Source organism: Embiotoca jacksoni, unplaced genomic scaffold (assembly GCF_022577435.1).
Source record: "Embiotoca jacksoni isolate LCO1_2020_lvr unplaced genomic scaffold, fEmbJac1.0.p SCAF_30, whole genome shotgun sequence".
NCBI classification, from domain to species: domain Eukaryota; kingdom Metazoa; phylum Chordata; class Actinopteri; family Embiotocidae; genus Embiotoca; species Embiotoca jacksoni.
In genome coordinates, this window is record NW_027185382.1 from 3,775,012 (window position 1) to 3,798,681 (window position 23,670).

The 23,670-nt window shown below is 39.9% G+C and overlaps 2 protein-coding genes across 3 annotated transcripts in view; both read left to right on the plus strand.

Annotated features, from left to right (window-relative positions):
* The window catches only part of LOC138207173 (T-cell surface antigen CD2-like), a 28,758-nt gene extending 12,829 nt beyond the window's left edge, over positions 1-15,929 (plus strand). Inside the window, exons 3-14 of the mRNA XM_069164224.1 lie at positions 944-1,060; positions 5,020-5,122; positions 5,831-5,896; positions 7,787-8,008; positions 9,593-9,677; positions 12,629-12,907; positions 13,075-13,145; positions 13,461-13,641; positions 13,928-13,990; positions 14,174-14,251; positions 14,339-14,577; positions 14,687-15,929. Coding sequence (XP_069020325.1) covers positions 7,838-8,008; positions 9,593-9,677; positions 12,629-12,907; positions 13,075-13,145; positions 13,461-13,641; positions 13,928-13,990; positions 14,174-14,251; positions 14,339-14,577; positions 14,687-14,767 — 1,248 coding nt within the window. The 5' untranslated portion in view covers positions 944-1,060; positions 5,020-5,122; positions 5,831-5,896; positions 7,787-7,837 and the 3' untranslated portion in view covers positions 14,768-15,929. The remainder of the gene's footprint in view (positions 1-943; positions 1,061-5,019; positions 5,123-5,830; positions 5,897-7,786; positions 8,009-9,592; positions 9,678-12,628; positions 12,908-13,074; positions 13,146-13,460; positions 13,642-13,927; positions 13,991-14,173; positions 14,252-14,338; positions 14,578-14,686) is intronic.
* Positions 15,930-19,055: 3,126 nt separating this feature from the next.
* Positions 19,056-23,670, plus strand: part of ptgfrnb (prostaglandin F2 receptor inhibitor b) — a 44,863-nt gene continuing 40,248 nt past the window's right edge. The window contains exon 1 of one of the 2 annotated variants that reach the window (XM_069163931.1): positions 19,056-19,480. In XM_069163931.1, the coding sequence (XP_069020032.1) occupies positions 19,441-19,480 (40 nt within the window). In that variant the 5' untranslated portion in view covers positions 19,056-19,440. The remainder of the gene's footprint in view (positions 19,481-23,670) is intronic. The other variant, XM_069163930.1, reaches the window with a different exon arrangement.

The following is a 23,670-nucleotide window of genomic DNA, read 5'->3' on the forward strand; positions in this document are numbered from 1 at the left end:
TTAGAGTGAGAAAGAAATGGACTTATTACAGAAAGTCAGAGTTTACAAATGAAGTTCCTCCAAGCGTTCAACCAAGCAGAGGTTTTTGAGGGAAATGACAACCCATGTTGTTAATTTTGAATGTTTTGTAATGGTAGTCGTCCAAAATAATGTTAAAGATTTCTATTAGTTTTATGGGAAAGCAGACAGCAGTGCAGATGGCCTTTTTAAATGCTCAGTATGTTTACAGTCTTAAAGTTGCTACAGATTGCTAACTTTTAGGTCAGGGAGTAAAAAGGGTTTAACAGATTTAACTTTGGCTCCTGCAGAGCTCAAGGTGGTCTTTTTTAAATGAAGCACTGATGTAATTTTATGTCTCCATGAAAGATCTTCATAAAACCAACTGTAAGAATGTGAAATGAAAACGCCAAGTTTGTATTGATTCATTCAAGACTGCAACTCATAGTTGGACAGCTTTTGAGTTTTTACTCTTTTAATAATTCTGGCAGGTCAGAACTGTCAAATGATGCATGATACAGCAACAGGCTCCCCGGGTTGGATTTGACTGTGCAGAGATGGGTCTAAAGGTTAATGTGACTGATCGTTAAATTGATGCCAGGAAAAAGTGAAAGTTGGTAACAGCACTGAGTTGCACTTGAGCAAGACCTTCAGAAAACACGTTGGCAATATAACTACTCCTGTCCTGTTATGTTAAGTGTTTCTCAAGTAGTTATTATAAATAAGATGTAATATTAGTGTCTGAGTATGTCTGATGGACATTTTTATGATGATTGTTTTCTTCCTCATCTTCATGAACACGCAGCCTTTATTTCCCGATGAACAATAATTATAAAAATGGTTCTGCCAAGAAAACAGTTTTCTCTTTTCTTTTTTCTTTTCTGTCCCCGGGGTGGTTCGGCTCTGCATCCTTACATGGTGAAATACCGGACGGCTCTGACCTAAGACGAGAAAGAGAGGAAGATGCAGAGGGAGGGAAGCGACTGGACTGATATAGAAAAACCACAGCAGGCCAGAGAAAACAGATAATGCTGCTGCGTTGTGTCTTTTAGTGGTTAAAGAGGTGAGTACAGAAAGTAAAAGTAGCATTGGCCACATCCGGTGAAACTTGAAACGGATGTTTGCACACTGCAGAGGAAAAGTCTTTATTACTGAGGGACCATGTGACCTCTCCTCATGTAGCACTTTAAAGCCGACATTTGCTGAATAGATTCATGTCAAGGATGAACCTTTTGTACTTGGGATTCACCACAAGATGTCACAGAATATATGTTGTAATCTTAAAAAAATTTTGTCAGGAAATTATGCTACCAAGTAGCTTTAACGACCCCGAGAGGTCTCGGCACCACCCACAGAAAGATCTTCATATTTTCAGCCCACTCTTGGATCAAAGCGTTTGGTTTGCAGGAAGCAGATGCCTCCGAGGAGACACTCGTTGAGCTTTTACAGTGCTTGAAATCTTTCTTGTTACTGTGCGTTTGTGTGTAGAAGATGCATTCGCTGTTCCCTCTGAGTGCTCAGTCTGCACACCCTCAGATATTCAGAGTACGCGTCTATAAAATGCTATAAAATCCCTAAATGTTGCTGAAGTTCTGAAGAGAAACAACAGATTGTTTTACCTTTCATTGTGCACAGTAGAAAATATGCATGTAGAAAGATAGGTGTGCTGCCAGCCATGCACAAGACAAATATAGTCAAGGATATTGAGTCACCACAGGATGTAAAACACAGTTGTTCATATTTTGAGTAAAAGTGAAAAAGGAAAATAATAATCGACAGAATCCATTTAAAATGTTTTGCTCTTTTCTTATTCAATTGAATACGGAACTCTTCATTTTCTGATGTTTTTCTTTCTCATTCTGTTGATTCTCATTCTGTTAATATTGTTGATCGCTTTTAAGATAGATAGATAGATAGATAGATAGATAGATAGATAGATAGATAGATGAGAAAGAGAGGTTTTTTTTAGGATAAAGATGGGTAGAGGGAGGGTTTACCCCATCAGCTGTGTTTACTCTGGAAGACTTACTGCTGCTGTTGGCAGCTTTACGTACATTCTCTCTCCTTCTCCCTCTTTCTTTCGCTCCCTCTCTGTTCTCCAGATATAGCCAGCTATGTGGCGAAGCCTACAACTAGCTTTCCCCCAGAGGCCTCAGTCTAAGAACAGGGTTTATTTGATAATGGGCTTTTGAAGCTCAGCACCAACCCGACACACAACAGTTCTCCTCTGAAACTCGCTCTAATGACATTAAAGTCTGTCTCAGTAGAATTTCACAAAGATTAGATGTAAAAATAATAATAATGATAATAATTTAGGAACTCCGGTGGGTTAAAGGTGCCTGGGGGTAATGTTGGCCAGGTTTTATTGAACATTTACAGTCAATGTGGATAATCAATACAACTCAGTCAACCCTGAGAGCCTAAAAGGAAAACCAAGTAGAGGTTTTAGCTCTGTTCAAATGAATCATTAATCCACCACTGAGCCGGGTTACAAAAAAGAACATCATCTCATATTTTAGACAGAGATGTCTGCATCAGTATGCACGCTAACGCACCGAACCCTATGTGATTACAAGAACACTGCTTCTTTTTCTTTCACTATCTGTTTGTACTCCTGAGTCAGTCAACAACATGTATGTCTCCTTTACTTGTACTAACCTACATTCTAGCTCTGACTTTTATCCTGTAATTCTAAATTAAAACTTGCAGACTTCATGTTTTACAGTCGGATTCATTCAAATGTGTTTTAATAGGAAACTCCGGGTTTTTTCCAGTTAAATCCTTAATAGAACCTTTTCAGAGTGCAGCCTGGTTGGAGAAATCTTACTGTACATCCTGGAGACATCCAGACTTAATCTCCTAAATTTGCATCCAGCCTGCTGAGGCATCCTTAAGCAAAACATTGAATCCTTCCCAGCTGTGCGGCTGCTGCTGTGCTCTGCTTACAAGGCGATAAGGAGTTTCCTGCTCATGGATCAAAAGTCCCACAGAAAAACAAAGGAGGGCTCCCCGGTTACTGAGCACCAACCTAGCTGCGGGTGCTGCCAGTATAAAATTAATCTCACGCTCCCACTTTACTAAAATAAACACTTCAAATCCAGAGCAGCCATCATCTGTCATTCTGATCTACTATCAAAAATGCAAGACCAAATCTGAAGTATCCACCTGTCACCTCTCCTGAAATAACCCGCTAAACCAGCACACCTCATCTACCCAACAAAAATAAATCAAACACACCCAACCTTCTAAAATGGAAACGCCACAAATCCAGCAGTCACAATAGTTGGCATCCTGCAGTCATTTCAAATCCAGCGCAGCTGATGTTGAACTGAAAGGGACTCATATGGCCTTTAGCCAAGTCTATTGATGTACCACAATAGCCTGAAGTAACCACAGCAGGCTGCTGTTGTAACACTAATCCAGCGCACCCAATCCGGGCGTCTTCAATAAAACCACAACAAAACTGAAAGATGCCAAATCTCCTGAAATAAAACCACACAAATCCACAGCACCTGACGAATGTCGTTCTTTGTCACATCTCCAACGTAATCGCTCAAATCCAGCGCCTCCGAAGGACGGCGTTCCCCAGAGATACCCGGCAACAATCATTCAAATTCAGAAGGCCCCGGGACACTCAGGCCTCTAAAAATAACACAAAGCCAGTGCACTGGATTTTTGGAAACACTTGTCATTCCTCTGTAAATAGAAATCAACCAAGGCTGACCACCTGATATTTACTCCTATCAGAGCTGCAGCTGCTACACGTGTCAATTTTAGTTTTGTAGGAAATACTGACTTTAGGATTCTGATGCAGAGAAGGACAACAATGCTGTGAGCGGCAAACTATGTCCGGCAGTGGATAAACAAAATGAACAGAATGATGTCCCTGTTTTCTTAGATTACAGCTAAAATCTTGGAAGGATGGCTTTCTTGTTGTAAACCAATTATAGTGATGCATTGCAGGCACTGACACGCAGCATACATTCATGGGAGCTGTAGTTTTTTCATATGCTAATACACTAACCAATGTTACTCTTTATTAAAATCACATTGGACGTATTCTGATAGCGAGTCCTGCAGTGGATGCTCCCTAAAGGATACAGAGAGCAAACCCCAGCAACACGATTTGTCGTAGAAAGAGACCCCCAATGGGAGCTGCTCCGGAGCTGACATCATCACCGTTGTTAACGTTTCTGTTACTACTCTTTGCAGCCTATAAATATCTGTTCACTCTATTTTGTCGCTCTTTTTCCTCCATCTTCCTCCTCTTCTCTCAGCCTTTAATTCATCTGCGTTTTCACAGAGCAGTCCAACATTTTGACAACAACACCAGTTTCACAAAGCAAGTTTATTTAGACAGCACCATTCAGATACAAGGCAATTAAAAAAAAAAAGGTAAGAAGATATAGTGTCTGCTCCTAGTTTTCTCTATTGGACCAATGATAAGAGTCAATCTGAGTAAACTGTGTCAGTGATCAGTAATTTTGCTCCTGCTGTGAAGTCCTGAGAGGGATTACAGGAGGATACTGCAGATAGTGCCGGCTACCAAATGCATAACTAAATGTTGTTATCACTGGCCATCATTAGAGCACAGCGGGCATTCTTTCCATCGATACGATATTGTGTCGTCACATTCAGTCTATAAACAGATGCTGTCTTCACAAAGGCAGCTTCAGGAGAACAACAGGCTCCTGTTGGAGCATGGACTCATGTTGATTTAGCTCTGCAGGACAATTTAGGCAATCATGTGGACGGACTCTTTAATCTTTGCCAATGTTTCCCAGCACTGTAGCACCTCACACTCCAGATGTGATGGAGGTTTAAAAACTGCTGTGATCTTGAGGCTGCTTTGATATTTGCAATGTGATTTTATTATCAGGAGATGCATTTTATAACCACTGCCAAAAATAATCTCACATCAAACCCACGCTGTAAAAAGGAAAGTTTAAATGTGTTTTTTTTCTTGATGTGATTTTTGATCAGCTTGAACAACAAAAACAAAACATGAGTTTTGTTTTGCAGGGTTTTTTGGACTGTCTTTGCCCCCAGATTGACAGAAAAGCTTCATGCAATTCAAGACAGCATCATCACAAAGACATGTCAACACCGGTTGAGCACTTAGAAGGTCAGTGATCAATAAACATCTGCAGGTTTTCATTGCAGTAAATATTACAGGTCCTCCAACCTCCCATGCAACCAAAAAGGTTGTTTTTTTAATTTGAAGAACACGATGGAGGCTTGTTACGTGATCTCGGATGAGTTGAGACAGTATCAGGTGAAAGGACATGTCCTTTGCAGAACAGAACATCCAGGACTTCAGGATCTGCCTGCAGTCGAAACGCTCTCGAGCTGAAGGACAGTCCCTGCTCATCACAGCTGATCTGAGAGTGACAACCATTTGATTTGACGCAGTCCTGGTGAAATTTCTAATTGGCTGCAGTTGTTTCGAGCATTCTGATGCGATGATGAAGTCATCTGAAGGGTTCTGATTGGCTGTTAAGGTCAACACAGAGGGTTGTGATTGGATGCTGGGATATCTAAAGGGTTTGTGTGGTGTCTTCATCCGATGCACGGACAAGTTGGACCGGAGCAGTGGAAAAATAGCTGCTCTATTTATAAAGGCCCATTTAACAGAAGAGGGTCATCTGTGTCCCTCGCTGGAACACAGTCAACTCGTCCTCCTGCTGCCATGAACTTCCTCCATCACACGACCACATCCAGACCCGAAACTACCTGTTTCTCCTTTTTACCTGTCATCATGTGAAGAAGAGATAAATCACGTTTTACATTGTCAGTCTGTAGCTTCATATAACTACATTATTTCTATTTCTAGATCATCTACCATTGAATGAACAATATTCATCCTGACAATCATTCATTGTGTGGCCCTGATTTTAAGGTAATATATTTAAATTCGTTCATATTCTCCCATTTTTCTATGAATATTCAGCCATTATAGAAGCACAATGCACTCACCAGAGATTGTCTTTATGAATTCTGAATTCTCTATCTCACAAAATATGACTTTGTAATGCTTTTGTGTGATACTGCTGATTGAAAACAATAACTAAACAGGTAAACATTTTAATCTTGATAATAATTAGTAACCAAAACCACCTTTAATATTCGATAGGATCCTCATAACCAAGACTGTTTTTGTATTTTTAAATACAAGATGCTAAATCATAATAATATAAATAAAAGTCTGTATTGCATGAAAGTGGGTCTTGTAGTTACTGATATTTAGATTGAAACAAAAATGATTTCATTTTTATTAAGAACATTAAGCACAAAAATAAACATAAATACAGCACTGTAGAAATTCTAGTGTGATCAGAGCTCGCTGGAGCAGCTTTTTAAACTCCATGCACATGTGATATAATAGTGCCACCCTGTGGACAACTGCAGGTACTGTCAGAGTATCAAACCAAGTTTTTGTTGTTTGTGTTGTTGACACACTACTGCAGCAGATGCATATTCTGCAAATTTCCTGACAAATAATAACAAAATAATCCAAAACATGTTTTAGAAATGTCCAAGAATTCAGTAATGAACATTTTGTTTGCAAATACGAAACACCCTCAACAAGCGTACAAATACGAAATGTTCTATTAGCATATTTCTAATGCATCATCTTTTAGAAACAAACACGGAACAAAAATACCTCTGAACTTTTCAATAATCTTTCCATGTTAATGTGCTGAAGATTTCCTCACAAATGACCTGAATGATCCTCCCTCCACAACAGCAGGTCGTGCTACCAGTCCATTCAAACGCCAGTGGTCTGCCTCTGTGTTATTTTTTAGTGGATCATAGGGCATTTTTAAAACATGTTATGTTTTGTTGTTTTGACAGGAAATTGTCTCCATAGTGACATGTATGTAAACTCATACCCACAGGACATGAAGGAACCAGTTCAATGTATTAGAAATGAAACCGAAGGGCAATAATGCTGTTGTGGGATGTGAAAACCACGAGAGGAGAGTTTCCAGTGCTCAGTTTCTACTCTTTTTATCAAACTGTTTATATTGAGTCATCCATTATTACAGATGAGTTTTTAATTCAACAGGTAACATCTAGATGTTAGGTCATCTTTAGTTGAAGTCTTAAATTACATTTTGTTAAAATTGAAGTGTGAAATGACGAGATGATTCTTCACTGGCAAGAAATTCACGATAAAATGTGCTAATCTTGACTCACAGTCTGTGGTTAACAGTTTTTTTGTTGACTCAGCTTCTGTGTCAGAATGTGCTCAAACAGTTTGAGATGCAGCGAAAACAATTGCTCCATTATTGTTCGTGACTGCTCATGACCATCTTGGGAACGAGGAGTCAGCACTGGTTCACCTACAATCTTACACTACTCAGTATCTGCTGGGAGGTAAAAGGTGGTGTTCCTCAGAGATGAGATGGTTCATCTTTTACAGATCACAGTTTTGAGCTTATCGCTGCAGGTGTTTGATTATTCAAAAATGGTATTCTGCAGATGGATGCTGTTGTCGAGCTAAATTGTTCTTCTGTAACTGAAGTTGCACAGAGGAAGCGGGGAGACAATCTGTTTCATTCTTCCTCAATTTTCCCTGTTTCACTTCTCTAATAAGAAGTATGAGCATTTCAAGTAACCTAATCAAACTTCGCCAGAATCTCAATCAGCCAATTGCAGCCTGCTGCACCCCTTCGTGGCCCGTGTTGTATTTTGTGTACAAATCCGACCCTTAATCCTCGCCTGGTAGTTTCAATTTTTGCACCCAAATTCCTCAGGGGATTTTTGTTTTTTTTGTATTTCTCAGCCGGCCGACGGAGGAGTGCGCGCCGAGCTCTGCTGAGCGGCTCTCCTACAGATGAGACGGGTCCTCTTCTCCTGTCACAGCGTGCCTCAGCACCTCTCCGGGTGTCGTCACCGCCGGCAACACTCCCGTCACCACTGTGCTGTCCTGGACTTTCTCCTTGGCTCATCTCAAACCCTGGAATTGGTTAAAATCCACCTCATCTTCAGCGATCACCCCGGTCAGGTTTGTATGCTGCAGCCTTCTTCCATATCCACCACTCAGTAGTGTCCAGGTCGCCCACTCCAGGTGAGACACAAAGGGGTGTAGCGCAAAAGTTTGGGCCTCAAACATAAGCAGTGTCTGTTGCCCTCCCCCCCTTTTTTTTTTTTTAGTGGTTATTGTCACTATGAACTGTTCAAATCAGTAATAAGCTCCTCTCAGTCAAAACTTCCACAAATGATTGTTTGTAATAGCTTTGAGTTGCCACATTGTGTGACACCGTCAGTGACACCGTCAGGATGATGAAGGACATGCTGCTCTTCACACTTTGGATGTTTGTTTCCTGATGTTCAGCTTTACAGGATCATTTTAATAGATTTTGTGTCTTATGGCATCATAACTCTGATGCAGATGAATTTATAATACGAATTCATTTATTACACAATGCAAATGTGCTCTAATAGATTCCTGCCTGATTGCTTTTAATCTAGTTGCTGATATTAGTTTATACCGTTCTTAAACTGTGTTAGTTAAGCTCATGTTTCTTTAAAAAAAAAAATGTGTTGGCATGACTATCACAGCTCACATTTATCTTTTCCTGTAGCAGCCGTCACTCAGCTCCATTAGCTGCTTTAGAGACGAATGCTCCTGCCAGGTGGACCAAACCATTTGAGGCTTTTGTAAGGGGGGAGAGGAGCCTTAGAGAACCTTCACCATTGTTTTCTTGTATATTATCAGCCTCTCAACTGACTTATCAAGCGAATTCTATTTCATTTATTAGACTTGAAATAAAAACTTGCAAACAAAAACAAACTTTTCATTCAAAGCTTTTCAAAGGCCCCCCTCTGCTGAGGCTCTGGGTAGTCAGTCCCCCCCCCCCCCCCCCTACTAAGAAGCCTCTGCCACCACCTAATAATGGACAAATAATCTCACATCCCTCACGTTTCTCTCTTGTTCTTGAGCTTGTCAATAACATTTTGTATCTGTTCCCTCAAAATTAACATCTTTAAATCACATGATGGAGTTTTTTTTCAATCATTTTATCTCATTTCATTTACTTTTCTTTCTGCATTGACATTTTGTGGCTTTACAAGCCTTTTTTAAAAAGGTTTCTGAGCTGTAAATGGTGCCCTATTTTTAATTGTATAGAAAACAACAAGGAAACAAATCCAGTCGCATTTCGCAACAAGTAAAGTCAGTTTATAATGTCAGTCTTTAGGATGATCCAGAAGTTATTCAGTGCAAGAAGAAGTGGTCTCAAACTGGTGACAATTTATGCTTTGAGGTCTAAAATATTGTAAATACTGTTTGTATTTTAATGCCCTTTAAATTGGAAATTGTATTTATGACCAGTTATTGAAGCAACACAATTAGACATCTATTTTTAAATATGACATTTACTTTGCTCGCTTTGTTCTCGATAAATAAAAATAAATAGGGCCTCTTGGATCACTTCCTTTCAAAACCATAAGCATTCACACATCAGAGCATGAACACACACACACACGCACGCACACACACACACGTGCACACACCGGAAAGTCACTGAACTTACTGTTCTGACAGGAAATAACCTTCACAATGGAATGTGGTTGTTCTTCTTTTCAGACTATGATGAGGACCATGATGAAGATGGCTTCTGTCGCCGCCATCACCCTGGTTCTGCTCTGCTGCTCCTTCATTACCTCCACAGGTACTGTACAATTTAATTATTCTTCGCTGTCAGAAATAGGAAAACATATTTGGGGGATTTTAAGTAAAGTGTAACTCATCAGAATCAAATACGCTCGTTCCAAACATTTATTTTCAAGTCTCTTAAAAGATAAAATTATGTTTAAACTGTCAATTGGCAGCTGAATAATTCTTTATTTGAACTCTCTATCATGCTTTTAACCACAGATGTTTGCACTGTCGTTTTGTTACACATGTATGAAGCCTGCGATAGTGTTTTATATTTATCCATGTTTTTCATTAGGAAAATGATTTTGAAACAGAAAAGCATGTTAAAAATGTAGAAAGCTCCCATTTATTTTTGGCTTTGATGCCAAGTATACAGTACGGAAGGAGGTGAGCGAGAAATTGCAGAAACGCTTTCCTTTAAATTTGACAATTTCTATTGACAAAAATTGTTTTTGAATAACGAAAGTGTGAAATTGATGGATCACATCTTTTTCAATGTGTAGTTTACTGTACTTGTCTCGTCTACATGTCTTCCCCATTTATATCTGCCACTGCTTTACTGAGTTTGTGATTCTTGCGAACATTTAGTGTGGCTGAAACATGCTGCTGATGTGGTAACTTTGGTGTAAAGTGAGGAGAAACCGGAACCAATACAAAAGCTCTTCAGCATCAGTGAGAATATAAGATTTCAACCATCAAAAATTACAAATTATTACAAGAATATTCCATATATTAATGTCACACAGATGCAGCAAATAAGAACTTGAAAGAACAAAAGATGCCACTTTGGAGACCGTTTGATTGTAGTTGATACAAAAGATTGATAGAAAATGTAATCCATCAATCCATTATCTATACCCGCTTTAAAAAGTATCTTTTAATATTTTTCATTTCAGTCTTTAAATCAAATGTTTGTAATTTAAAATTAAAAGCTGCTGATGACCTCATCAAATTATTCGTTTTCAAAATAATATTACTGTAAAAATAATGTTTTTTACAAGTGATTAAATATAAACAGCATGAAGCAGTTTAGGTGTTGCAGATGAACAGTGATTTTTAAATGTCATCGTTGATGTTGAGGCTGTTTTGTGGAGGAGTGAAGATGAGGGATATAGATATAACATATATAGATAAGTCTTCTCACATTCTCCTGTTACTTCCTGGCATTATGGTCTGTTCTGTGGTTACTGAGGGTGAAAGGTGCTTGACCTAATGATCGAGAACTTTCTTTTCCAGTCCATTAATAGAGCAAAATGATCAAAACCATCACTGAAGGCTATAAATATCACTGCTGGAACATATAATGACAAAATATTGAAATATTTTGTCATTATTTAATAGAAACGGACTTAAACAGACCAAGAAGTGCTGCAGCCCATCATACCAAGATAAAAAAGACATTCAAGTCATAGTTACATAAAAACAATATTTAATATATTGAGTACTATAATCATTGTAGGTGATAATGGGCTTAAACATCTAAATGTGAGCAATTTATAATCTTAAAGGGGATACAGCTGCTTCTACTTTTGCGTGTCATAAGCTGCATAATTTCCTATCTTGACATTTTCTTTGTGAAGATTCAAACTTGTGAAATGCAGTATGTGACCCCCTCACAGGATGTAGGTGTGTGTGTGTGTGTGTGTGTGTGTGTGTGTGTGTGTGTGTGTGTGTGTGTGTGTGTGTGTGTGCGCGCGCGTGTGTGTTTTCGGTTAGGCCTTCTTTACAGCACTCCTTTGCTGAACATTGCAAAACTGCAACCTGCTCGTTTCATTATCATATAAAGCATGGAAGAAGTATTTAGTCTTTTATAAAGCGTATCTCTGCGTGAGAGTCGTAACAAAAAAGCGTTTCTTCTTCCCTGCAGAGGTGTTTTCAGACTCTCTCATGGACCAACAATGAACTTACAATCTCAGTGTTTGCAGTTGCAATACACAATGTGTAGTAGATACCTTATAAATTTGACAAAGGTCTCAAAGAGAAAGAGAACATATACGGTGCTTAAAGGAACATATTAATACTGTTTACCGATGTTTCAGGATGGTTTGCAAACCAGTCCACATTTCTATGGATATGTTTAATCAAGGTTAAATATTTCACCACAGACATAGTTTTCTTTTTTCTTTTTAGAGGTATTAGAGCAATTGCCCACTGAAATGAAGACTTCAACCCGCCATGTCTCATGACTTCAATGTGTGTCAGAAAGAAGGCTTAGTTTTGTTTAACAGTGGAAAATATGAACGTGTCATGAGACGATGAATCATGTTAACTATTAATTTCCCGTCGATTCACTTCACAAGAAATGAAAAATTCAGCAAAGTTATTCAGCAACCGCAAATCAATTAGTGGGAGGATTGTTTTTTATTGTGCATGAAGCTGAAGGTTTAGCCGTGCACGATGTTTGTCAGTGGGCTGTGGTCAGACACAACTTCAACCGTCCTCAGTGCACTCGGTGAAGAAGTGGAATCATCTGTGCAGGAAAACTGCACCGAGTTTCACTTCATAGACCTTCAACAGTTGCAGGTTTAATGCACACATTGTGTCAAAGGTGCACACACAGATTAGCAGATTAAAAGAAAATTCAGCCAAAAAAAATGAAAATAAACCTAAGCAGGCAGTAATCAGCATCTGATCTACATAAAGGGACTGGAATAGAACTGCAAACTTTATTCTGATTGACGTGAAAAGTCAGCTGATGATCAATGATTTGTCGAACTGTAAGGGAACATCTAGCAGAGATTTATATGCAGATTCTAACAAAGAAAAGGTCACTCGGAGAAACTGGGTCATGCAGGAAGTTGGATGACGTGTACATACACTGCAGTAACTCGAGCTGTGCTTAGCACATAGTTTAGGGAAGAAAAAGTTCTCATGTTCATCAGTTTCTTATTGTGTTTGAGGATATGTGTGCAATTCGTAACATGACTCCCTCAGTGACTCTTTCCCTTTCCGTCTGATCCAAAGATGCTTGTGGCCACTACGTCGCAACAGGCGGAAACTTTGCTGTGCCTCTGAACTACCAGCTGGAAGGCACAGACACCTTGAAATGGAAGTTCAACGATGAAATGATAGTTATGCGGAAAAACAATAAGATTGCCTTTGGAAACTTGCCTATTAACCCAAATGGATCCCTGAGGCTGATGAATGTGCAGCTAAACCAAACAGGAAACTACATCCCTGAGGTTTTCACAATAGATGGAATATCAAAAAAGGGTTTGAGTGGCACGCATGTATGTGTACTAGGTAAGTAACAAGAGGTTGTAAGTACATCTCTTCTGGTGCTTTGTCATGATGTCTTGCTGTGCATCCTTCTTTATGCCTTACCTGATCAGACATACAGCTGTGTACGGAGTAATTCAGAGAAAACTATAACAACACTGTGATGATCTAATGAAATCTTCTCTCCTCAGACCGTGTGCAGAAGCCCACAATGACGATGAAGTGTTTGAAAACACAAGTCACATTTACCTGCAATGTTCAGGTGAGATCAAATGTTTGATATGTTTTATTTACAAAGCAGTGTAGAGTTTTTTCCTAGTTACTGAACAATAATTATGTATTTGAAGAATCTATATCTGAAATCAGAGTATAGGTTGATTGTCTTCCTCCACCCACTGATGGTGTGGTTCACATTTTTTGAGCAATACATTATTTGATGAACCTGACACTGCAAGAATGCAAAATCATTGGCTGGATATTACAATTTTTTTTTTTTTAAATTTTTAAATTTTTTTATTGTATTTGAAGGTCTACATCTTCTCACGATAACACTCTAATCAATCATTTTATTTCCCAGCAGAAAGGCAAGGATGACAAACTCGAATGGCTTCAGGATGGTCAAATAGTGGGAAACGTCAACAAGCTGACTCTGTCAAAAGAAATCAAAGAAGTTAAACACGTCTCTTTCACTTGCAAAGTTTCCAACCCAGTCAGTTCTGAAAATAGTGACGCTATGACACAAAACTGCGTGAAGTCTGGTGAGTATTATGGGCTGGTTACCTCAGTCACATGTGGTCCAGCCAAAGACTTTTACCTCACATGTGATTGGAAGTATAAATACATGGGTTTGAAAGGGTTTCGATAAGAGTTGCTCAATATTAAACGGGTTGTTTATTGGAACCAATTAATCAAAACTCTGAGAAGACATATTGAGACATATTGATTACACTTCCCAAAAGTTCTTGACCCTGAAATGGCCATTTTAATAAACCAATATCTTAATATGTTACGTTTCTTTTCTTTTCCTTGTGTTTCCTTCGAAAGGTTTTGAGTTCCCTCAAGCACTCTTTGGAATTAGCATCTGGGTATTCGTGGGCAGCGGTGGAGGTACGTGTGGTCTTATCTTTAATTAGATTGAATAAACTACAAACATCTTGTTAACATATTTCCTCACATCATTTTATTTGTATGATGCTGAAATTCTGATTTCAGCTTGAATTACACAACAATGCATTATGTAACTGTTTTACACGTCAAACACAGTTTGTTACTATTGTTCTTCCTCATCAGCTGTCGTTCTGATGCTGATTATCATCGTCATTGTTTGCTGCGTCCACGCCAGACGGAAAAAGCGCATGCAACTGAAGGGTAAATAATTTCTGTGTGCATGAAAACTTACAGGAGTGAGTGAAGATAAATGTGATTCTCCTTATCTGTGCTTATTTTATTTGACAGATGAGGACGAGCTTCGTTTGGAGTGGACCAATCCCCAACAGGAACAACAGCATCGGCGTCATCACCATCATCATCATCAACATAATCATCCTCCTGATAATCATCCTCATCACCATCGTCCCCAGCAGAAGCAGCAGCAGCAGCCTGCCGGCCACACCGGCCCTCGACAAACTCGCACCAAATGGCATCCCAAACCTCCCGAAGCCCCGACCGGCCACCCGAAGGCCACCCCCCGACAGGTAGGAGATTAAAGGCCCAGATTATGAGGTCTGACAGGACAAGAAACACCAGCTGGTAAATTGCTGCAGTGTGTTTTATTTAAAAAGTCAATTTTTCACTTCCCTTCAGGTCCCCAAACCAATCGATGATGAGCAGCCTCCTCCTCTTCCTCAGCCCAGGACCAAAACTCCCCGAACACAGAGAATCTGACACCGTGAGAGTTTTAGAAGATGTCCGCAGTCGTCATAGTTTTTTCCTTTTTTATTTAATATATTTGTTTCTGTTCAACTGAAAATGAACAATTCACCTAAATTTAGCCAACAGTGAACATGTTCCTCTTTATCTTAGTGTAATCCTTAAAATCACTTTGTACAAACTTCAAAAAGGTTTTTATAATCCTTAATTCAAAGTAAAATATGTTCAAAACTGAACTCAAACTATAAATCTTTATAAGCTCTCAGTTTTCTGATGTTACATGAAAACATGATGATCAAACTTGAACTGGCTTAATGTGTAAAACATTACAGTGAACACGGTGTGCTTTATTCCTTCTGTTCCTCTTTAATTATCCTCTCTTCTGAACGATAACGCCAACTATGACATTTCTAATAATAATCAAACTTTAAAGTATTCATTTCAAACTTTCCTCCACAGTGCTATATTTGCACTTTGTAGTATTTCAATTTCTTTATGCTTAAGTGAATTATATGTCAAATAACACATAAATATAACACATATGTATAAATTTGACTTTTTGTTCTTTTCTTTTTTTTTTTTTACTTGAATGAGTTGGAAACGAGTGACAGTGGCACAAATACAACAGGGCAAATGTCAGACCACTCCTTCAAACCTTTTTTTAATCATTATCTTGTCTTGTGTGACGCATTTTTTTATCAAACTACTGTCCAGCACAGATGTTGGAATGACATATCCCATAATGTCTTTTATAGTTGCACTTACATTGTTCCAGAAAGGCTTCACTGTAACTGGAAAAAACAACAACACAGTTTTGAGGTCAGCAAAGAGTTTTTAATGTGATTTTTTTTTTTTTCACAGTAGAAATTTGGACTTTCATTGTAGAGAAAAGCACGATGTATTAATGATGGCTGAGCTGCGTGAAGTTTCCCAGTAAGTAACCTGGACCTCCCCTAAGGGGAATACAGCCATCATTCATACAGCTTTTCTTGTCATTGACAAGTCCTCAGATTTATAGCTTCTGTCCAGACCGGCTGCAAAGAAGAATGTCATTTGTAATGTTTTCATTGTGAGAGCAGCCTTTTAAATGTGCATTTTTTACAAAAACTTTTTCATGTATATTTGTAAGCAGTTATTAAAAGGTAAATTATGATGTGACTTTCCAAGTAATATGCAAGTTGGTTTCAAACTGTGTCATCTTTCCCTCTGCAGCTTTCTGTGGGTTTTTTTTCGAGGCTCCATGCGCGACACAAAACAGCCAGATGGTGTGCTTATGTCACTCACATATCCTGTGTTTTTACTGAAAATGTGTTTGTGGTTTTTGAGTGTGACTACATGCTGAGCTACTTCTGCATGATGATTATTGTCTGTCGACGCAGCAGGTTTTCCTGTTCAAGCAGCTTCATACCAAGAGAAAATTACAAAACATACATTTTGCTGCTATTTTTTGGAGTGATGTACATTTGTTTCTTAAATTGTTGTCAACATGCTCTGCGGTGTGATTGTACACCCACACTGCGCTGTTGTGTCTTTACCTTTCAGTCTATCGGTCCTCTTGTCCTAACCCTCGTGTTGTCCTCGGGTCAAAGTGACCCGCAGCTGTGTTCAATCAAGTTCTATTTTATTTCTATATTTTTATATTTTTTGGGATCATCATTCTTTAAAGAAACCCTCACAGCCTCCTTGTCACCAATGATCCCAAAAAATGTGAAAATAAAATAGAACTCGGTTGAACACAGCTGCGGGTCATTTTGATCCAAGGACAACACGAGGGTTAAAGAATGAGGTGCATGTTAAAAACAAGAGAAGCTGTATAAAATGCAGAGGTCACAGGGTTGGGTTGTTTTTGTCTTCTAATTTTAGACTTTTGTCTGTGATGTTGAAAATAGAATGGATCTAAATACCTGTGGTGGAGGTTTATAATGTCTATGTGTTTTAAATCATTTTCTGAGGGCTGGAGGGATGTAAAATATTTAATATTTAATACAAATAAGAGCTTTTTTTTGGTGGAAAAGTCAGATAAACATGTTATAAATTATGGATTCAACTCCTTCCTTCAGCCAAAAAGAAAGTGGCTCTAAAGTATTTTATGTTAATATATGTAAGCGCATGCATTATCTACTTGACTTGTACATCTTTGTTTTAGTTCAGTTTTATTCATCATATTATCTTGACATTTTTATTTTTTATGGGTTTTATAGTATTTTGCTTATTAATTTGCACCATGATTGCCGTGCATTGACTCATCGCATCCACTAGGTGGTGCTCTAGCTCTTCTTATTACTGAAGGGAAATCATGTCTCTTCAAGCTAAATTAATTCAACCATTAATATTGATAAGTTGCTTTATCTTTTGGCATCATAAGCTCATCAGCCTCTTAAAATCCCTTAAAAATTCATATATGGTGTAGAGCATCCAAATTTGACACAAAACAACCATAAAAAGACAAGATAGCAACAAAGAGATTCAAAATGGACTTAAAATGAGCAAAATTAAACAAAAATGACCACAAATGGAGGCAAAAATGACCAACATGAGACACAAAACAACCTTAAAGAGATGCAAAAAGACTACAAAGAGCCTCAGAATGGCTAAACATACACAAAAAGACCAAAAACACTCACAAAAGTGTTCAAAAAGAGACGTGAAATGACTGTGATATGAATATCGAACAATCACATCTGTGAGGCTGTCAGTTGAGATGTTTGTCTTGCAGCCAGCAGGTGGCGATCAGGCTCCATATTTTCTCCTCTTTGGCTCAAACTGAAGTACATTTAGTCTGAATTTAGGTGCAGTTTAGTCTCCGAAGTCCAAACACAGACCAGGTTGCATGTCGCTGAGTCTCTGCTCTGTGCCCACATGTAGAGTTCAATGTGACCAATGATTTACACAGTGTATCAGCGCTTCAATGAATCATACAGTTCCTGGCTCTTTCTCTGACTGGCTTTTTCTGATGCTGCTTTCTTATCAGTAAACTAAAAGTGTAATGGTGTAAAGTGCATTATATCTGAGGTTTATTAAAACCAGACCAAGAATCCTTGACCTAGTTAATGACTGATAGGAGAGTGGATCCGTGAGATAAGTCCCATGTCCTGTGTGCATCTGCGAGTGTTAGTTTGAACAGATGTTGTGTGACAACAGATGCCGCCGTGTTGAGACCACATACAGTAGCAGGCTGCGCACACATACACATTTTAAAAATAGGACAGTCAAATGTACCGGAGCAGATGACCCGAGAAGTTTTAACCTTTGACCCCGAGGTCGCAAACCCAAACTTCCCACCTCCTCTGTGTCCGCCTGCAGAGACTGACTGAGCGCTGAACTTTGCTCTGCCCAGTGGGCGTGAGTAAACACGGCCACGGCCACGGCCACGGGACTGGAACTGACAACAGGAGCGTGTCAGCCTTGTGAAAAAGGGCAGCCTGCAGGCAAAATGGAAATGTAAGAGATGGGAAGCATAGAAGCACTCGAGGCAACTTAGTTTTGAATCCATTCATTTTTGTGGTCTCCAAATTTCTTACATGCAAATGACTTCGTTTTTATTATGTGTGGAACTGGGTCAATTTTAAGATTACATTGCTTATTTAAAGACAAAAATAATCTATAAATGGCCTTGGGAAGGCCTGCAGGAATGTGTAAGATGTGTATTTTAGGTACCTTCTTCCTTAATTCTTCTTCTGTGGCCCGTGCCATTAATTCCTGCCTCTCCCTTGACCTTCCTTTGTACTATTTCTAATAAAGGGAGCAGTGGTTGGCAGGTTTCACCAGTTCATTTTATGTATTTGTTTGTTCCCCAACATTAAAAATGCTTGTCTCCACATGTAATTTAGTGTACAAGCCAGGTGAATACATGTAAATGAATTACTCTAGTAAAGTAGTCTACAAGTGCCTTAAAATTGTACTTAGTTACTTTCCACCAGTGTAATAAATAAATGAGCAATACAACAAATCGCACTGAAAGACTTCTATAAACGTCACAATTATTTCAAAACTTGAGTGGAATTGATGTCACACAAGGATTAAGAGGCTGAAAGGTTCAAACAATAACAGAAAATCAGATGATATAAGAGATTTAATGCAGCTGAGCAGGAGTCACATCAACTCTGTGCATCCATCCTATCATCACTGCACTGCGTCTGACGTGGAATAAAGACTAATATCTGCTCCATAAAACTTGAAGCAGAGCAGTGATGAATGTGTCTGTCTCCACCTGGGACCTCCCCTCCACTCCTCCTCCAGAGTGTCACCTAACTTCCGGCCACTCTCCCTCGCCCTCTCCCTCTCCCCTCCCCTCCCCCCCGTGCCTCTCCTTCTCCTCCTCCACCAGCCTCTCCCTCTCTCGTCTCCCTCGCCCTGGTTTTAACGCCGGTTCGTTCCCCCCGTGTGAGGCATGAAGACGCTCCCCAGCTCCGGCTTCTCGGACCTGGTTTCGCTGGATTAGGAAACCCGCGCGGTGTGCATCCGTTTTGCCTCGCGGCTCCGCCCGGTGCGCGGTGCGGTGCGGTGCGGTGCGGGTGCGGTGCGCGGTGCGCGGTGCGGACTGCCTTTGCACAAGAGTTTTATTGGATTGCCCGACAGCAGCGGGAGAGGACTGCTCTCACCCCAACGCAGGACAAAGGAAACGAGGGGGTTGAAATCAAGGGGGGGGGGAAAAAAAAGGATAAGAGTGGAATAAAAGAGGAGTGAGAATGGATGTGTTCAGACTCGCCTTTGGGATTTTAATGCTCGGTAAGATCCGTTTCTTTGCTTCACTGTTGATGGTTAATTAACTCCGATAGATCATCCGCGTTCACCAGCACGGATATGGAAGCATGTATACGGACACGCCGATTTAATGTGTCCTTGTTAATCGGCAGACACGGCGTCTTGGAAAATAGGACAGAAAACACTTCCAGTATGTTTAACAACCACTTGGCAGTTCGGTGTAAATCCAACCCATCAAATAACTCGTCATTTTAACGCATTTTCAACTTTTCCAACTGGTTGCCACCGCGAGCTGCTGTAGATTTCCATACAGGGATTTTCCGACTGCAACAAGCGAACAGATTAAAAAAAAAAAAAAAAAAGTTGATATTTAAGAAAAGCAAACGTGTCGTTTGGTAAATTAAATAATGCCGATTTGAAGAGTGGATCCAAAACATGATAAACAAATCAATAAATGATGCTATTAGGGGTGACTGCATGAGAGGACGAAGAAATAATGTGAAAATGGCATGGAGGTAAAAGGAGTTTGGCACGATAAGCTGTCCTTGTTAGGTGGTATTGCACCGAGGCTACTTCCCCCTTAAATTACACCGTATCACCGTGTGGAAGCTGCTATACAGTTAGGTATAGGTAATGTAATGACGTCATTTCGATGGGTGACAAGTTGATCACCTAACTTAAGGTTAATTAAAGCACAAAAATGACATTATTGGGAAAATACCTCTTTATTGTTTGACATGGCGTGTTCCTCCCATCAGACTGAGATCTGTCCAACCTCTCAGCCAAGAAGACTTCCATATTAGTCATCATGAGGTCACAGGTCCCATTACTTGAAACCAGGCTGACCAATGATCAGACCGGTTTGACCCAAAGAACCGGGCCAGTGCTTGGTCAGGAGTCTGGTTTTCACCACGGGGACAAATCAGGGCTTGTTCACTACCTGAGTGCTGAAGCTGCCATATGTTTATGAGTGTAGCAGTGAATGCCACAGGGGTTCTCCTGTGTGTGTGTGTGTGTGTGTGTGTGTGTGTGTGTGTGTGTGTGAGAGTGAGGGTGAGAGACTTGGCTTAAATTAGTGCAGTGTAAGACGCTCAAATGTCGCCAGCACTCATGCGGTGTGCATTTCTGGAGGCTGCTTGTGACGCTGCACAAGGGAAAGTGGCCATGATGTACAACATGTCATGCTCCAGCTGAAACTCACGTAACACACAGTCAGGGTTGTATTTCTGGTGGCATGCACAGACTGAAGATACTGCTCACCTTCTCGGTGACCTGAGGGAGTCTCCGAGGAACCCTCGCTGCTGCAGCTGGTTGCCAAAATATCTCGAACACATCCAGACTCACAAGAGGAAAAGGGCTCTTGGCCGCACTTCTCCTTTACTGTCACTGTCGGACTTTAAATTTCCTATAATACATTTGCATTTGTCTTATGCTATAATTTGAATAATGACAGCTGCCCTGATACTTTCTTGTTTTGCTGTGATTAGTTCGCCATAAATTGGGAGTAAACGTTGAGATTTGACCTTTTGAAGCCATCTCTTGGATTGGTGTGTTTTTGCAGATCCAAATCAAACCCTAGCGGCCACATGATGCTTTTATTTGTTGGTTTAAAAATACTCTATTGTAGCCAAAACCGACCTCAAAACGACATTAAAGAATCACTCTAAAGGCAATCTGTAAACCCTCCACAGTGCACCGCTCCCGCAGGCGCAAACCTGCTGATTTTAGTGGTCATGTGACTTTCCTCCCAGTGCTACCATAGAGGAAAACTGGCCATCTATCAGTAAACACATGACTGCATAGACTATTAAAGGGTCACATAGGACCCCAGAGATCTTTTAATCAGAGTAGAAATATGCAATAAATAATGAAATACATACAGTTCTGTTATTGGAGCAAATTATGAGAAAATAGAAGAGCACTTTGAGTTTATGGCATTTTATTGTGCAGTTTGTTTCTGTTGTGCAGAAGTCTGAGATCCCCGCCTTTGTCACTTATGTTTATTTTGTGATCCTGGGGTCAGAAAACCTCACAGCTTCTTTCAGGAATAATCTCTGTAAAAAAGAAACGGTCTGTGAAAGTTCAGGGGAAATTAACAGTTTAAAATTTGGCCAAGAAACTCGGTGAGTCAATGATATCAATCACATCCGAGTTTGTGGGTCATTTATTGTATCAACGTTACCTAATTGAGTTCATCTTTACACGGTAAAAGCTATTTGTTCTGGCAGCATGAAACCGGTGTCAGTGATGCCACATTTAAAATGGATAACTGGTTTGGTTTTAATGCTCAGCTGCATCCAGAAAATTCAAATTTTGGCAAGTGAGGTGAGGAAGCTTGAAGGACAATGTGGTTTTAATATGCCTCTAATGGGACAGTATCTTAATATAATGACCCAATATCAGAAATAAGACATTCGCTGCAAGACAGAAGAGAATGGTTTAGTGATAATAATAAAAAAAAAGAGGGCAAAGAGAGCTAAAAGGTTGGGAACCACGTCCCCTCCTTGCTACCAGATGGTGCTCCAGACATGCTCCATCATGCCACAGTGACGTCAAAATGTCCCAATATACCATTTTACCCATTTTCTTCAGTTGATTATCACGATGATGGTGGATGTCTTCAGGCTGCAGCAGCAGCTGCACACGACTTCTCTTTCCTTCTCCAGGAGACAAACAGACGGGCAGGCTGGAAACTTAAGTTTGAAAAATGAATGCACCTGTCACACACACACACACACACACACACACACACACACACACAGCACACAGTTTAATTTGGCCACTTTGTCTTTAGTACATTGAAAAAGTAACTTCAAGGAAGTGTTTTGAATTTTGAATGTTGCACTTGGTGGTGCAGAAATCTCTGCAGCTGTGTCTTGTAGGAGCTCGGATGTTCCTCATGTTGTATTTATTGCATTGCAACAAGCCCGAAGCTGAATCTGGAGATTCATGCTAGTTTGGCATCACAGCGAGTCGATTGTTAAATGATTAAAGTTGTTCTCTGTTACAGTCCCATACTGTAGCTGTCAGAGACCAACCATCCGTTTCTGCGGTTTATCCGAGGTGAAGTTCGACCACTCCTGACAGAGACAGGACGCCGAAGCACACAGCGACTCTTTATGTGCTTCTCACTTCACAAAGACTTGTTACTGACGAAGCAGAAAAAGCCCACACTCAGCAGGCTCACCGCACGTAACACCCGGCCAACTGCCAAAAAAACTCAAGTATTGATGAACTCTCAAGTATTGATAGACCGTGCAAGCGCGGGGCTTCTTTATGAAGTACTTATTTTTAACCAAAGTTCATCCAGTTACAGGTTGAAAGGCTTAAAGGACCCGTGGTTTCCTATAATAAAATAAAACATTCGAAATGATTTCTAGTGATGTCTTGAGTCATACAAGACCTAATAAAATGCTGTATAAAAATGACTGAGTTGCTAATATACATGGCTGATATTGCACCAAAGAACAATTGAAATAGCTGCCAAGTTTCACACCTTAATAATCTCTGAGACCTGCTGTAATAATGCAGTACAGTAGTCTAAATATACCGAGGCTGCATGCACTACAAAATGAATATGTCTCACTTTATAAAGATGGTTTCCAATAATTGAAACCTGCAGTTTAACGTAACTGTGATTGTCCTTGGTGCAGATACTTCTGTTGCTGCCCTCCCCTTGGATTAAAGATCAGAAATGAGAGGGATTAAGGCCATTGGACAATCAAATTAGCATTTTCCAGTATTCCTAAATGATGGGTGGAAATTATATTTATTTTATACATGCAGCTTTGGAAGATTTCTATAAAAAAAAAATACATCTGACTCAAAACCATAAAGGCACCAGGTGGGAAGGTAGTATGTATAGGCTGTCCGTCGTGAGCGTGGGTGGTCTCTTTGGAAATCAGATTTTATGCTTTAAACACAACCCGAGCTCAAAAGGTCTCGCCCAAGGTCCCACACCCCAGACTGTTAAGCATGTGCAATGAAAACTTTAGAGTATTTAAAAACTCCTGTTACAGCAGCATGCTGCGTCTCCACTTTACTTTCATCTGATCTGAGTGCAGACATCGGAGTTGGTGTGTGGAGACCGAGCAGGAAGCTGAGCGTCGGCGATCCAGTCGACTGTGCTGTGTTGCTACATGCTTTTCACAGCCGGAATGTCAAGAGTTCAACACTTTGACTGGAGACGAATTAAATCCAGATGTTTGGACATT